Consider the following 15,109-nt stretch of genomic DNA (forward strand, 5'->3'; position numbering starts at 1 on the left):
GACCGCTGGGCCGCCCACCCCGCCCCGCCCCCTCGCGCTCCCCGCCCCACCCGAGCGGGAAGGCGGTGGCGGCAGCGGCCGTGGCGTTCGCGCATGCGCAGCCGCGTTTCGCCCATCCAGTGCGGCAGCCGCGGGTGGAAAACCGCAGCGGCAGCTGCTGAGGGAAGCCGGGAGCGTGGCGCGGCGCCTCGCTGAGGGGCGGCTGAGGGCATCGCCTGGGCCCGGGGCAGCGGCTGGGTAGCTTGCACTGCTCCCAGCCGGCTGTAGCCTGCCGCTGAGGTGGAGCGGGGCGGTGGGCTGCGTAGCGTTTTGGGGCCGGTTCCCGGCGTTTTGACATCTCGGTGCCTCCGTCGGGGCCGGGAAGGGCCGCGTCCCGGTTGGTTGCGGCTGCGGGGGCCTTAGCGGAGGCTCCCACCCCGGGCCGGAGGGCTGGCGGCCGCGGCGGCCTGGGAAGCCCAGCCCTGGCCGGAGGGTCTCCCCGGGGAAGGGGGGGCCGGGGCCGCCAGCGGACGTTTTTCGGGGTGTGGGGGGTGGCGGCGGGAGTGAATTAAGACAAAGAGCGAGGAGGAAGAAGAAGAAGAGGACACTCGGGCTCTGCCACATTCCAGTGCAGAGGAAGGCGGGAGGCGGCGTTAGCCCTTTACGGACAGCTGGGTTCAGCGCTGCCCTCAGCTGCTGTCGGCGTATTTACAGACGTCTCTCCCGGCCGCGGGAGGAGGAGGGGGAGGAGGAGGAGGAGGAGGAGGAAGAAGAACAACAACCATGTAAGTTCCCAATTGCCGGGGGTCTTGTGGAGAAGATGGGGGATGCCGCAGACGCTAAGGAGATGAGGAAGACTTTCATTGTTCCTGCCATCAAACCCTTTGACCATTATGATTTTTCCCGAGCGAAAATCGCCTGTAATCTCGCCTGGCTGGTGGCCAAAGCCTTTGGGACAGGTAGGTGGCGTCTTCTTCTTCCCTTTCTTTGATGCTGGTTCCTGCTTGGTTGCTTCGCTCCTGAGGACGTGCGAGCCCTTCCCTGAGGAGCTGGGAAGCGGGGGTGGGGTGGGGGGAGGAATAGGAGGTGCGTAGGAAATGGTTTGGGGCTGTTCCCTCGTCTTTAGGTTCCCTTACACCTTGTGGGGTTTTTTCGTTTTCGTTTGTTTTTCTTCAATTACCTGTAATCATTCTGTAGTAGTACCACTGTTTCCATTAGTGAGTAAATTTTGTGTATTGGAGCTAATACAAATCTATTTGAGAAATTGCACTATGTAAGTTGTGTTTTATTTATTCCCCGGCTCACACTCCCAGAATGCGAAAACACACCAGCGATCCATGTTTGTCTGTTGTCTCGAAAATTTTCCTAACATTGTTTATGAGCTGAATTGGGAGCTAGCAATGGAAATGGATGTGCGCTGTTGGTTTTGACATGTGTGAGAGTAGCCTGTAGCCATTTGAGAGGTTAAGCAGTAAGAAGCGTTTCAGGAAAAAGAGCGTTTAATGCCAGGTTTTGGCCTGCACAATACAGAAGGCAGCCCTTCTCTGCAAGCGTAAATGGAATTGATTGTAATGCCTCCGAAAGGCATTACTGCTCTGTCTTTGAAAACCTGGGCCTTGAGGAATACCAGACCTATTATTCTATGCCAGAGATACTGTTGGGCCTTGAGGAATACCAGACTTCTTACAGAGGTCTTCTGAGGGAAGCATTTTGAAAATTTACCAAGCTGGTTTTGTTTGGTTTTTTTTTGTTTGTTTGGGGTTTTTTTTGTTGTTGTTTTTGTTTTGTTTTTATATAGCTGTAGTGTATTAATCACTTAATTTTCTGTGGATTAAAAAGAGGGGCTTTCTTTGAAAGGTGAGTTAGATATTAACAGTCAATGTTTTTACCCCTGTTCTTTGTAGAATAACAGGAAAAAGTTCCTCCTTCTGGAATTTTGCACCTTTTGCATTTTGGGCCATAGAATTGTTATGTATTTGAACAGGGTTAAAGGTGTGCCTTGGGAACTGATGATACTTGATGTGGTGCTTGCAAAAATCTACTTTCAGAGTGGTTGAACCTAGTGAAATTTCAGTAAGGTCAGTAGCTACTGAAATAAAGTGCATGTTCATCACTTTAGAAAGAAAAAGAAGATCAAAATACTGTTTCCATATAAAGATTTGTCAGTAAACTCTGCTTACTTTTCTATGTGAAATCTGGGAAAGTATATAGTATTTTATATATGGCTTTGTTAGCTATGAAGACATGAGAGGGAAAACAGTAGTAGTAGTAGTGAAAATCCTTGGAAGTACTTGATTTGAGATTTTCAGAGGTCATTATCTGTTTAGGTAGCTTGGTTCTGTAGGCTCGACTCATGGGATTCTGGGTGTACAGTGCTTGTGCAATTATATAACCCAGCTTTCCAACCTGAAAACCTTTTTCTACTGGAGTTTGACAAATTCTTAGCCTGTGGTTCAAATGTTTTGGTTTATGTTAGTTTAGTTTCTATTGGATGTGTAAAGCAACTTGCAAGGTACTTTTCTGCTACTTTCTATAGAAAGTGTGATCCAATACAAATTCCTTTACCTTTTTCCTCATTACTGCAGTTGTTCTGAGATGCACAAATGAAATGTGATTAGAGGAGATAATGGTCCATCTGCTCTCTAAATACTGCCATAATGTAATAGTAGGAAGGGAGGTAAACATACACAGTTGTAGTATTTCTGATCTCATACTTCTTCCACTAGGTTGATATCTCTAGTAGCCTCAAAGAAGAGTTTGTGGCTGAAGTAGGGAAAAACAGTATATAGGACTTGCATGTCTGCAATAAAAATGCTTCCTTTATGTTTGGAGCGAAACAGAAGAACTGACCTTCACCTTTTCCAAGAAGGAAAGAAGTTTGGGTTTGTTAAATTATTTTAGTTCTTTGGACTAGATCACAACCTCAGTTGTATCTTCTACTTATTGCTATATCCATTTGTACAAAGGAAATACAAAGGATGATTACTGTGTTTATGGATGCCACTTTTCATTTCTTTTTTTATCCCTGAAACGTTGGAATTCCCTAAGTGGGCAGGGGAAATGAAGTATTTTTCCCCACCCTCTCTGAAATAAATTAATGCCATTCATTTTGATTAATGAAAAGCATAAGTTGTTGCAATCTCGTATCCATTGAAGAATTCTAAATCATTATCTATCAAATGGGCACATCTTTCCCTGGACATATTTCACATTCTTAAAAGCATATTTTAATACCATCAAAACTGTGGATACAGCTTGGCTAGGTGTTGTGAAGAGAATTCTTTCTTGAAAAAAGACTTTGACATAGGTAGTGTTCATTAACATGTAGTAGTGACTTCTAATTGATATCTGCATCCAAAAACTGAGAGACCAATTGTATATTGCTGTGGTCCTCAGTGAGGCTGCAAGAATAGAGTCTGGTCCACAACACAGGCAGGTCAAAGTAAGTTGTCTTACTAGTAAGGCATCTTATGAGAGTAAGAGCATACTAACAGTCATGTTGAAGATATCTTGTATGAAGATTTTTTTTAAGAAATAGTAATTGAAGACAGCATTCATATTTAAGTGTTGAGGGAGCGTAGGATTTTGTGCCTTGATGTTTTGCTGCAAGAAAATGTATCAGTGTTAGGACGGGTGTCCTGGTTAAATGTTTTGTAATAAGCAAATGATTTAAGTGACCCAACTTGCAATAACTGAAAGGGGGAAAAAATAACAAAAAGCGTGAAGTATGAAAGGGGGAATGTTTGACCTTAGAAATTAAATCTGCAAACATTAAATTTTAGCATTAACTCCCAATGCTGCGATTTAACCATTTCAGTTTAGAAAAACTGCTTTCCAAAGAAGTGGTTGAACTGTACTGATATTATATACTTCGACTTAAAAGTATACCGGGACCTACTTTATAGGAAAAATTTTAAAAAGGTCTTGATGTTGTGTAATTCTGTGTCCTTTCTATTTCTAAAACAACAGAAGTGGATTTCATTATTTTGGAGTGTGAAGTTTTTGTCTTCTCGCTCTACTGCAGTCATAGAAAATGCGGCTGTAAAATTTGTTATCCGTCCACTGACCTAAAGACAGGCTGAGCTAAATATATATCGTTCATGACAGATGTTTGTTTAGCCTGTTTTCTGAAAATCTGTAATTATGGACATAGCACGGTATGTCTGCTAGTCAATTTGAATCCTTATTTATCTCTAAATGTTAGAACAGCATAATAATCTTGATGTCTTTTGCTACACTGTAAACCTATTACTTCTTTTATTCCTGTAGGATCTGAGAATGGTGGGTGCCTTGCTCTTTATAACGCCTTCCACATAATAAGAACAGTGTCTCCTCTCTGTTCTGCTGTTTAGACAAAACAGACTTTTTTCAACTTCATTTTAGTAAGTCAAGCTTTTTTGGAATCTGTGTTTTGGTTTTTTTTTTTTTCAGTTGGGTTCCCCTCCTCACCCCTGTATTTTTTCTGTGGTCAGTTGTGCATGGATTCTGTCCTTGAACCTAGATCTAATGGTCCAGTACAGTGTAGATCTGTAAAATTACTTCATCTTTCCAACCTGTAATATTCTCATTTATTCAGTAGAATATGATGTTTGTCATTTTTGCATCAGCCTAGAATTGTTGACTCATTCAGTCTGTGATTCACTGTAGCTCCATATCTTTCTCTGCAGAACTGCTGCCTACTCAGTTGTTCCCATCTTCTAATTGTACAGTTGTAGGTTCCTGCTTTGCAGCTATACTTATATAACTCCATCCTATTTTCAAACCACTTCTTCCACTTATCAAAATCATCCTGAATTATAATTTTGTCCTCCAAAATGCTTTCAGTCCCTTTGTAGCTTGGAATCACTTCTCTAGAACCTCAACTAGTATAAAGGAAAATACTAGTTCTTGTACCTTGAAGTACACATTCTTCCCATTTGATACCATTTGATAGGGACCTCCGAGTACTCTTGGAAAACTTTTTCAGACAGCTTTGCATCCAATTTTTAGTTACGCAGTTAAGACTATCTCTGACATGTATGATTCTCAGAAAATAATGGGAACAATTTTAAAGTCAAGTTAAATCTGTTGCTGTTCTACTATCCATACAATGTATTACCCTGCTACACTAATAAATTTCACCGATTTAACATGAGGGTTCTTTTAACAGAAATAAACTGAAAACCTAATAAAAGCTGCACAAGTCTGAGTGCTTGTCTTAAACATTGTTGTGTTTTCTGCAGTCAAAAAAATAGTCCATCCACCTTTTAACGTTACACTTGTCCTTTATAGGTGTCTGAAGCAACAGATTACAAGTTACATCATCTGCAACTAAACATTACCCAAGAAATTTAAAAATAGCTTTCTTCTGATGATTAATATTTTCAGAATTCACATGCAGCTACTTACTGCTGTTTGCACATGTTGCCAGTAGAACCATGAAGGGAGGAAATGAACATTGTGTGTCTGACAGAAACAAGTTTTAACTAAATACTCTCATCTGTTAAGTTGAGCGTTGCAGGCCAGAACATCTTTTAATCTTTTCCTAGCAGACCTAATTGCTTTGCTTTTACTTAGTATGGCAGCTAGCAAAAGCTTGTGCAAGAGTTTGGAGTATAAAAGCAAAATGTTTGAGATTCCTGTGAGGAACTGTTTTTTAATTGATTCCTTTCCATAGCCTCTCTAAAATAGTTGCTGACAAATTGATACTTGGTAATCTTACTAAAATCAGTTGATCATTTACTGAGGTGGTCTGCTTAGAAGTTGATCCTATCAGTCCTTTCTGTAGAACACATTTAAAGCATGGTTTGACTGTAGATCCTTTTTTAAAGTAAATAAATAATTGTATGAGGTTCTGGATCTGTTAGGTTTGGCAGTCGCCTGAGGTTGTAGACTGCATGTACAAAAGTGCAGGAAGGTGAATTAGTTAACAGTTGTCAGGATTCTTACTACATGATAGACCTCAGGTGGGGTAGTTTATAATCTGTTCTTTCAATGACTTCATGTCATTGAACCTATTCGTCTTTACAACTGAAGTGCCTGTCTGTGGAATGTAATAGATCTGACAAAGAGACTGTAGCCAAATGCTCACCTATGTCAGGCGATGAGATGAAATATATTTCTTCTTCTACCTATCCCTGGTTTCTCTTCTCTGTTTTTTGGCCATCATTGCAGTTACTACTGCAGATGTATTTTAACTGCCCCCTCACCCCAATTTAGGGTAATGTGTTGGGTTACGTTAGTGATGCCATGTTTAAACGTGGCTCTCTTCCAAACTTGAAGAGTATTTATTTATATGCTGTTAATCAGGAACTTTTCACATTTCAATTAGATGTTATGTAATTTCATTTCTATAGCTAGCTGGTGGATTTTAATGAGCAAAACTGGATATAGTTTCACTCCTGAAGCTAATAGCTTTTAACTACTTGCTTTGGTAAACCCAGGTAAACATGAATGAATATTCTTGCTGATTGTTCTGGAAAACGGGGCTGGGGCGAAAAACCTCCAAGACTTAGTAAGAAAAACAGAGTAAGTTCTTCCCCCCTCTTCCTCCTCCCTTTTTTTTTATTTTTGGACAATACATTATTACTGTATCAGGTGGTAATAATAAACCTTCTACCTTTTTGCTACAGACTTGTAATGTAGTGTTTGAAATCTGTTTGCCTAATGTAAGAATTGTATAGTTCTAGCTTTTTCCTATGTGTTTTCTTGTTTTCTTTTTTTTTTTTTTTTTTTCAATTAAAAGCAGTCTTAAACTAGGAGAACTTGTAAGCCAGACACCAAAGCAGATGTGTCAGCTCATGTCTATCTAGTTACAGCTGGCAAAAAGTATTCTTTGGTTTAATAAAGTCTTATAATAATAATTTATCTCTAAATTTCTGATACAATCTTTTGCCCTATTCCATAGTCTATTGAAATCATATCTTGACTATTACAGTCATCAGGGTGCTAGCTGAGTGAGATGGGATTGTACCTACACTATTATCTTTATATTTCTCATACCTTACCTTTCCCAAAAATAAGTTCTGAAGGCATTTATGCTAATAAAAATTGAAACTTTTATTGCCAGGGTTAATTCTAAGTCATTCTTTTGTTTATCAAAACCTGAATCAATATGCAGGTTTTAGTAAAGTAGATGATAAATTTTCCCAGACATATGACCAGACAAATGCTGTATGCTTTGTGAGTACTGCTTCCTACTGTACTACTGAAGACAGAATATTGGACTGGGTAGATAATTAGTGTGACCCAGCAGAGCATTTCTTTTGTGATTCTCAGTGCTCAAAAAATAACTGAAGTCTGGGTGGGCTATAAAGGTAGAGCTTGTGAATGTTTTGTCCTTGGATGTTTTTGTCTTTTAGCTTTTGTTTGTTTCTTTTGTTTGTTTGGGGTTTTTTAGTGCAAAATCCCTTATAAGTGCAGAACTGCTGTCAAAGCAGTGGATAGTGGTCTATCTTTGTGGCATCTAAAGGCAGGAAGGTCAGATCTGTTCATTCACAGTACTTGTGTGACAGTAAATCCAAGAATCTCTCAAGTTCAGTTTAGTTAGGTGGACAAAGTTAAGAATTGTGATACTGAAATTCAGTCTGCCATAAATTTATAGAGGTTGACCTTTTAGATACTTGCCCCTAGGCAGAAGTACACCTACTGTCTGCTAGCCAAGAACAATGTAAGTAGGGGGACTGATTCAACAAACCAAAAAGTAAAAATTCTTTTTTAACATCAAATGTCTCATTTCGTTTTCTGCTTTCTGATTAAGTCTTGTTCCATGATTTTTCTTTTTTCAGTAGCATCAGTTTGATCTATGGGTTACTAACCTGCTGTAAATCTTAGAACTGGGGTACTCATCAGAGCCCTTGAAGGTATCTCCAAAATAAAACAGCAAATTGAAATGTCTCTCTCTTCTATTGAGGCAACTACAAAAATTCATCAGAAGCAAAATAATATAAATCAGGTTTCTCTGACCTTTCCTCAGTCCTCAGACTCTTGATTTCCATGCAAGCTCTACTCTCTTCTGCCACACTTGTCATTCAGGCACCAGAACCCTTGTTGGCAAGCGGGAGTCTGAATGAAGTAGCTTAACACTGTTACCTTATGGCCAAACCATACCTTTGCTGTCCTGCAGAAAACTGTCAAGTAATTGAGTCCATTAAGATTTGGCATAAATTCATCTACTGGCTTGCGCTAGGAAGTGGTTAAAGGTATTAGTCAGAATTTTCATGACATAATTATGTATTAAATCTTAGTCTTCTACAAATATTTTTTTTTTTCTAAATATCTTTGTTGATTGACATCAGTAACCTGTAGAGATGGAAGTTTTCTAGGCTGAGGCTTAATGTGGCCTTGTGGCTCCCAAGAATGATGTATATTTTAATTAGAAAACCCATGGTGAAATATTTGAATTTGTTTATATGATCCTCTGCAATTAAAAAAAAAAAAAAAAAAAAAAGACCTTGTTGATAAAGACTTCTAAGGTTTTGGACTTCCTTAATGCAAACATTCATAAATCTGGAATTGTTCACTCTTATAAACTTGAAAAACTCCATAATCGTGTAACTCAAAGGGTTGTATTCATCTGTGTGGAACTTTACAAAAAAAACATTTTGTTTTTAAAGAAAGTGTAGACTTTTCATATTAATACAAGTAGTTTTTTTCCAATGGAGGAATTCATACTACCCTCCAAGGAGTAATTCACGTTTACCTGAGGAGAGAATTTTGTTTATAAAACAGCTTTTAAAGCTAAATTCAGGGGTGGGAGCCATGGATTATTTTTAGATGATTCCTTCCCTTTAAAATGGTCTGTTTAAATGGAAAGTTAAGTTGCAATTATATCTCATGGCTGGGAGAAATAACAATCCCTTGTTTGCTTTAAAGCTTGCAATAAGTCCTTTCATATTTTATTTTTTCCTTCTCTAAAGAGAGCATCTGCAGGACTTTTGCCTCCATTATAATTTATGGAAAAATTACCTGAAGATATATTGAATATTGTTTTAAAGTTAGCCTGATTCTTAAATTTACTTTATTGTTTTGGGATAATGTGATATTTCCTTTTTGTTCTTTTCTCTGTGTGTTGAACTTGTACATTAGCTTAATTTATTTTCTTCACAGTTCAATGTTTACAAAATTCAAAATCTCTCTTTTTTTAAACCCATACCAAGAAGATATTTCCAGAATTGAAACCTGTGGTCCTCTTGCCAGTTTTAGGAAAAAATTATGGTGAAAGCAGTCTCTGGAGATCATCTGGTTTAACCTCCTGCTCCAAGAAGAGCCGGCTTCAAAGTCAGAAGAGGCTTCTCAGGGTCTTGTCCACTCAAGTTTTGAAAGTCCCTGCAGATGGTGGTTTTGCAGCCGAGTCCCCAGGCAACCTGTACCTGTGCTCTGCTGCTCTCACTGTGAAGAATCTTTTTTACTTCTATCCAGTTGAAATTTCCCTTGTGGCAGCTTGTCACCATTGCCATTTGTCACTTCACTGCACAGTCCAAGTCCAGGTTTCCGAAACCTGCCCGTTGGGTGCTGGAAGAGTGTGGTTAGATCCTCCCCCGCCTCTCCAGCAGAAATACAACCGCTTCCCTTGGTGTCGTCCGTATTTTATGTGTTCAACTCCCTGAACTCGGTGTCCCCGATATATCTCTCTAACATAATTGCTGTACTTTGCCACAAATTTCAAGGTCAAATCGTACTTTATGGCAGTATGTGCAACAATGTATTTATTTTGAAACTGTTCATTTACTTGAAAGACTCGTCAGCTGGGTGAAGGAAAGGGACTGGTAAAATGCATGTATTGGGAATTAGCCTTAAGCATTTTTCTCTGTCTAACAGAGCTATTTAACAATCTCCAATCCTGTCAGAATTGGTAGTAAAGGCTTTGGCCTTGTTGGTTGTTCTGGTAATCTGCTGAGAACTGGATCTAGCCTTGAAATTCCCCTTTCACAGGACTGCAGAGGCAACGCATGCCGATTCTGGAAGGGCTGTTACTTTGAAATCACTAATAAGAAGGGTTTCCTCTATGTCTAGCTGCTGCACTTTTTGTTTTTTAAAACTATAACAAAGTGAGAATGCAGTTGGAATCTTCTATCAAAATCTATTCTGATATCAAACAGTTTGATACACATTATAAATGGGGAAAAGTGCATGTGTTTCTGTCTGTCCAAAGGGAACTCTGACGGGAATTTTTGTGAAGACTTCTGATCTTCTTACAGCAGGGATTCCTTACTTGTATGCTTTTTGCATGTTTTGTTGTTTTTGTTTTTATCAACTCGGAATATATCTGTAGTCACACTTTCTTTTCCTAGCCCCTTGTTTCTATATTCTATTTCTCTAACAAATTTATTTTCCAGTTTTATTTTTATGAACACAATAAGTTTCTATTCCAGACTTATTTTTGTGAATGTCAATGAAGTAAAAGAAATGCCATACATCTAATTTTGTCTTTTGCTGTATTTTTCAGAAGCAGAAATATCCTTTATAAATTATTCTATTTGCCTTTGATAGTTATAATCTTGATTTTTTTAAAATTTTTTTTTAGTGTATTGAGGTTTTCTTTATTATTAAATCCCAGTAGTGGATATCACTCTTTCATGATAAATGCATTTATTGCATCTTATCTTGTCAGTTTAGGGTATGTTTTGGTGGTACAGAACATCAGAAATCGCTCATTAACAGGCAATGGGTTTGTTATTTCCTGTCTTCGGATTTCTCTTCTGGCTCAAATTTTCAGACTTGAAATCTGTCATCATCTTCAGTGAGTCTAAAACACAGAGTATGTGACTTCTGTGTGCGTATCTAACTGCTCCTGCCTAGAGGTTTTTTTCATATGGGAATGAGGCTTTTTTAGGTCTTCTAAGAAATTGCAAATGGCTTTATCTCTTGCTCCTTGTTGCCCCCTGCCCCATCTAACTTCCCATGTGATTCAAAAACGGGGTGTGGTGGTTTGGAGTGTTTTGGGTTGGTTTGTTGGTTTGTGGGTTGGTTTGGTTTTTTTTTTTTCAAAATAGGCAAATTCTGCTGCCTGTGCATTGTGAGATATTTACAAAAAATGTTTTCTAATCCTCTGTGGCTTGAGGAAATAGCATGAAGATGCTTTAAAAGTTGGCATTTGTAATTATATAGGATAAAGCCATAATGAGGATTGAGCTCCTGATACCAAGGTGGAGATGGATCTTGAGGGACTTCAGAAATAATGAGCTTAATGTTTAAATAGTCAGCCTATAGACAAACAGGGAAAAGAAAGAAGGACAGGTAGGATTGAGATAGATGGAAATAATTCCTAGGGAAGCAGGTACCTAGTAGCTTCTAGTGTTCCTTAATTGTCAGTGCTTTTTATAGTAGTGGATGGCTGTAGGTCCTATAGAGTCAGTAAGTGAGGCAGGGAAGCGGCAAGAGAAGGTTGCAGTATCATAGCCTGACACTGATAGGGTCTTTTTGTTAGTAGTTTTATTACTATCTTTTAAAAAAGTAATGTTGTTAGGCATTAGACTTGTATTTTAAAGGGGAATTTAATTTTGCTGACAATATATTTTGATCTGTATTCTAAAACAGATCTGTCGGCTTTCTAGCCAAATTTAGGCTCCTGGTGTAAGCAAATTATAAACTGTACCTCTCTTCCCCTTGATATTCTGAATTGGCAAGTAAGAAGTGATATCTTATCCTTTTTTACCATCCTTATGACATTTAAGAAAGTATGTGTTAGTATTTCTTTCCCTTTTTGCACCCTGTAAGGCGTATCCTCTCCTTTCACAGCTAGAAGGCAGCTACCTCCTCTTCCAAAGCCCATAATGGAAGCACATGGAAGCAATAGAATATGTATGAGGAAGAAGATAATCTGTCATTATCTTGTGATGGCATGTTTTGTTTTTCTCTCTCTCCTGCTCCACCCGTAGTGGGCTGTTTACTCCACCCTCTGCTTCAAACCTCGTCTGTTTAGCCATTTATCCAGCTGAAGGCAAAGGGGTTAGGAACCTGGAGTTGCATCGCTGTTTTCCTGTCTACTTTTTTCCGTGTTGCAATTAAATAGGCTTTTCCATTTGGGCTCAGGAAAAGAATCACATGCTCTTTATCCCATAAATGCTGTTGGCTTAACTAATTTTACACCAACAGAGAGTGGAATTCTTACATGGGGAAAATGGAGCATCTTGCAATGCCTGTGTCTAGAATGTGAAGTCTGAAGCCATGTCTAAGTTATTTTCCACTTCACTGGTGATATAAATTAATTAAATATGGTACTAGATCAAATGAAATTATAACTATTACTTTTGTGGTAGAAAATTATAGTCTGCCTGTATTGTGTTAGGTAAAGTATTTGGAAAAGCTGTTAGATTGTCTTGGAATGCCAATTTTGGGGTTAAAGTCTCAGCATAAACTTGACAGAATCCTGCATAGCTTTCTGTGGGTACTAAGCAGTTCATTGAAAAAGGAGGAAAGCCACAATTTTAGGAGAAGTCAGTAACGCAAATAGACAAATAAGAATTCAACATTTTCTCAGAACAAAATTGATAGGTTTTTTTTCCTCTTTTTCCATTCTTTTAAATTCCAGTAAAACATCCGTGTATTTATGCTTAACTGCTGGATTGTCATCATTCTGTGATGCATGACCTTCTAAATAGGTAGTATAGTAATCAAATTTCTCGTGCATATATGAAACCTAGAAAGCTGCTGAGTGGAAGCTTCCCTTTTCGTCTTGAATTATTCTGTGCTAAAATACAATGTTCCTTTTCCATTTTATTACTGTAGCAGAGTAAGGGCTTTTTGTTTAAATGGGTGTTGTTCTGCCTTTGTGTCTCACCTATATACATATAATGTTTTTATGCCAAAGGAAATGAGAAGGTTTGGGCATGTATTTAGGGAAGCCAAGAAATTTTAAATAATGATGCTGTAAACCACAGGTTGGCCTTCCGGTGTGGCCTTTGCAGTGTGGAACTCTTTTTGAATTTTTCTTAAATTTGTATTTATAGTTCAAATGTTACATTTGTATGCAATTTTCCCTAGTGTTTTATATCATGATGACTGGTAAAGACTCCGGCCTTCCCTTGAATATGCTTTCTTTAACATAATTTTGAGTTCATAGGTATAAAAAAACCCCTAATACTATATCTCTTCTTTCTGTTACTAATGCTTTTTTGTGCGTTTGTTTTTGTAGAAAATGTTCCAGAAGAACTACGAGAACCATTTTACACAGACCAATATGACCAGGAGCACATTAAACCACCTGTTGTTAACTTGCTGCTGTCTGCAGAACTCTACTGTCGTGCTGGGAGCCTTATTCTCAAGAGTGATGCTGCAAAACCACTTCTAGGTCATGATGCTGTTATACAAGCCCTGGCACAAAAAGGCCTTTATGTTACTGACCAAGAAAAGTTGGTGACTGAACGAGATCTTCACAAAAAACCAATTCAGATGGTGAGTGTTTAAAGCTTGTGTGTTACGTTTTTTTTCTATTCTTCTGTGTACTCCCAATAGCTACGTATCTATCTTTTAACATGCATCATTATGTTGAACTATTTTTCTCAAGAGCTAATGTGATTCATTACTGGGAGGCTTGTGATTGGTTTGGGTGGTGGTTTTTTTCAGTCTCCTTATAGCTGTCAGTGCCAGGTGTATTTCCTCTGTAGTAATGCTTGAAAACACATATCATTCTACTTAGTTCAAGTGTTATATTTTTAAACAGAGCAGTGACAATACGGTCACTTTGATTTCAGTTTTACCGCACTGACTGTCAATGAATATTTCTGTGTTGGAAAAATGGTTCGAAAATAGTTTGGTTTTTTTTTTTTTTTCCCTCCTTATAGAAAGCTTTGGTTAAAAACCTTAACAAAAAAAAAAAGTTTGGATGGCATAGGCAATTCAACCTAGTAACATTCAATTGTCACCAGTTACATATTAACTCAATGTAAAACACACAACAATGGTACATTCTTTCATGGAGACACTTAATAATATGTCTTTGCTTTATACAACTGCTAATTAAATCATTAGTTCAACAGATGAATGGTTCTATTACTAAGCTTTTAAGTCGTGGATTTTCTTCCTTGATTGGAGCTCAGTTTAAAAAACAGTATGAATTGTCTGGCTACATATGGCCAGTCCTTTCCTCTAGGTTGTTTAAAAAATGACACTATGATAGAATAAGATTCAACTATATTTAAAGTGAAGTATTTAAAATTATTTTCACCTTTTTATTGCTTAATATTTAATATAGAAAATAAATAAAGTAAACATAAAGTATGATACTATGAATGTTGACAACTTCTAATACAGAACTTAAGCTTGCTCATTGGAAATCACAAGCGAATTTTATTGTGATATCAATGGAACTAATGTTCCTACTATACTTGGAGGTATTTATGGCACAATCTGGTCTTTTCAGATTAGAATACATTGGACACAGGGAATAAAATGTCTAACAAAGAAAGGACTTCTATAAGTTTCCTGTCATCCATGAATCTGGACTTCACAGTCTCATTTTCCCAGGGTCTTTTTTTATTTGAATCTACCCTCTGGAGTTGGCTGACTGCTCTATTTTAAGTCCTTCAATACTTTTGTGGTCAGTGACCTGTAGCTACTGCTAGAATGGAGGTGTGTGAAAATTAATACAGCTATGTTTTTATTGTCAGCTTATTAGCAACTTGTATTTACTAACGTGTAAGAAGACTAATAAATATTTGGCAGAATATGACTAGAGAGTCTTTGATCGGTTGGTATCAACTGATAAGTTGCAGAGGCTTTACAGATGCAACATCAAAGCTACTAATTAGCAATTAATGATTTATTCCATACAGTATTGTCAAGAAGTATTAGGCCTCTTAGTTTGCATAAATGTTTTCTAGAAGTGGCTGTAGTTAGTTGCTGTGATAGAAAGATTTAAGTTCTTTACATCCATTTTGTTTTTTATTTTTAGTTGAAAATTCTTTCTTGCTCATAGCATGCTTAAGATCTGAAGGCACAAATATTTCAACAATAGTAATAAAACTAGTCAAGACAGTTTTTCCTTATGATTAAGCTGTGATCAGTGAATGCAGATAACTTGAAATTTTGTCAGTCTCTTTTTTTGATCTTGATATCCTTTTTAGTAAGGAGAGCTCAGCAAAGAACAGGTGGCAGTTTAGTAAAAGAAGCTGTGGATAGCAAATGAGACCTACTGAAGTGATACAAAATT

At 38.0% G+C, this 15,109-nt stretch overlaps 1 protein-coding gene across 1 annotated transcript in view; it reads left to right on the forward strand.

Moving 5' to 3' along the window:
- The first annotated feature begins 726 nt into the window (after positions 1-726).
- The window catches only part of CAMSAP2 (calmodulin regulated spectrin associated protein family member 2), a 94,636-nt gene continuing 80,253 nt past the window's right edge, over positions 727-15,109 (forward strand). Inside the window, exons 1-2 of the mRNA XM_082484042.1 lie at positions 727-938; positions 13,094-13,353. Of these exons, the coding sequence (XP_082340168.1) occupies positions 800-938; positions 13,094-13,353 (399 nt within the window). The 5' untranslated portion in view covers positions 727-799. The remainder of the gene's footprint in view (positions 939-13,093; positions 13,354-15,109) is intronic.

The sequence above is a fragment of the Vanellus vanellus genome (assembly GCF_965231255.1).
Source record: "Vanellus vanellus genome assembly, chromosome: 5".
Classification (NCBI taxonomy): Eukaryota; Metazoa; Chordata; class Aves; order Charadriiformes; family Charadriidae; genus Vanellus; species Vanellus vanellus.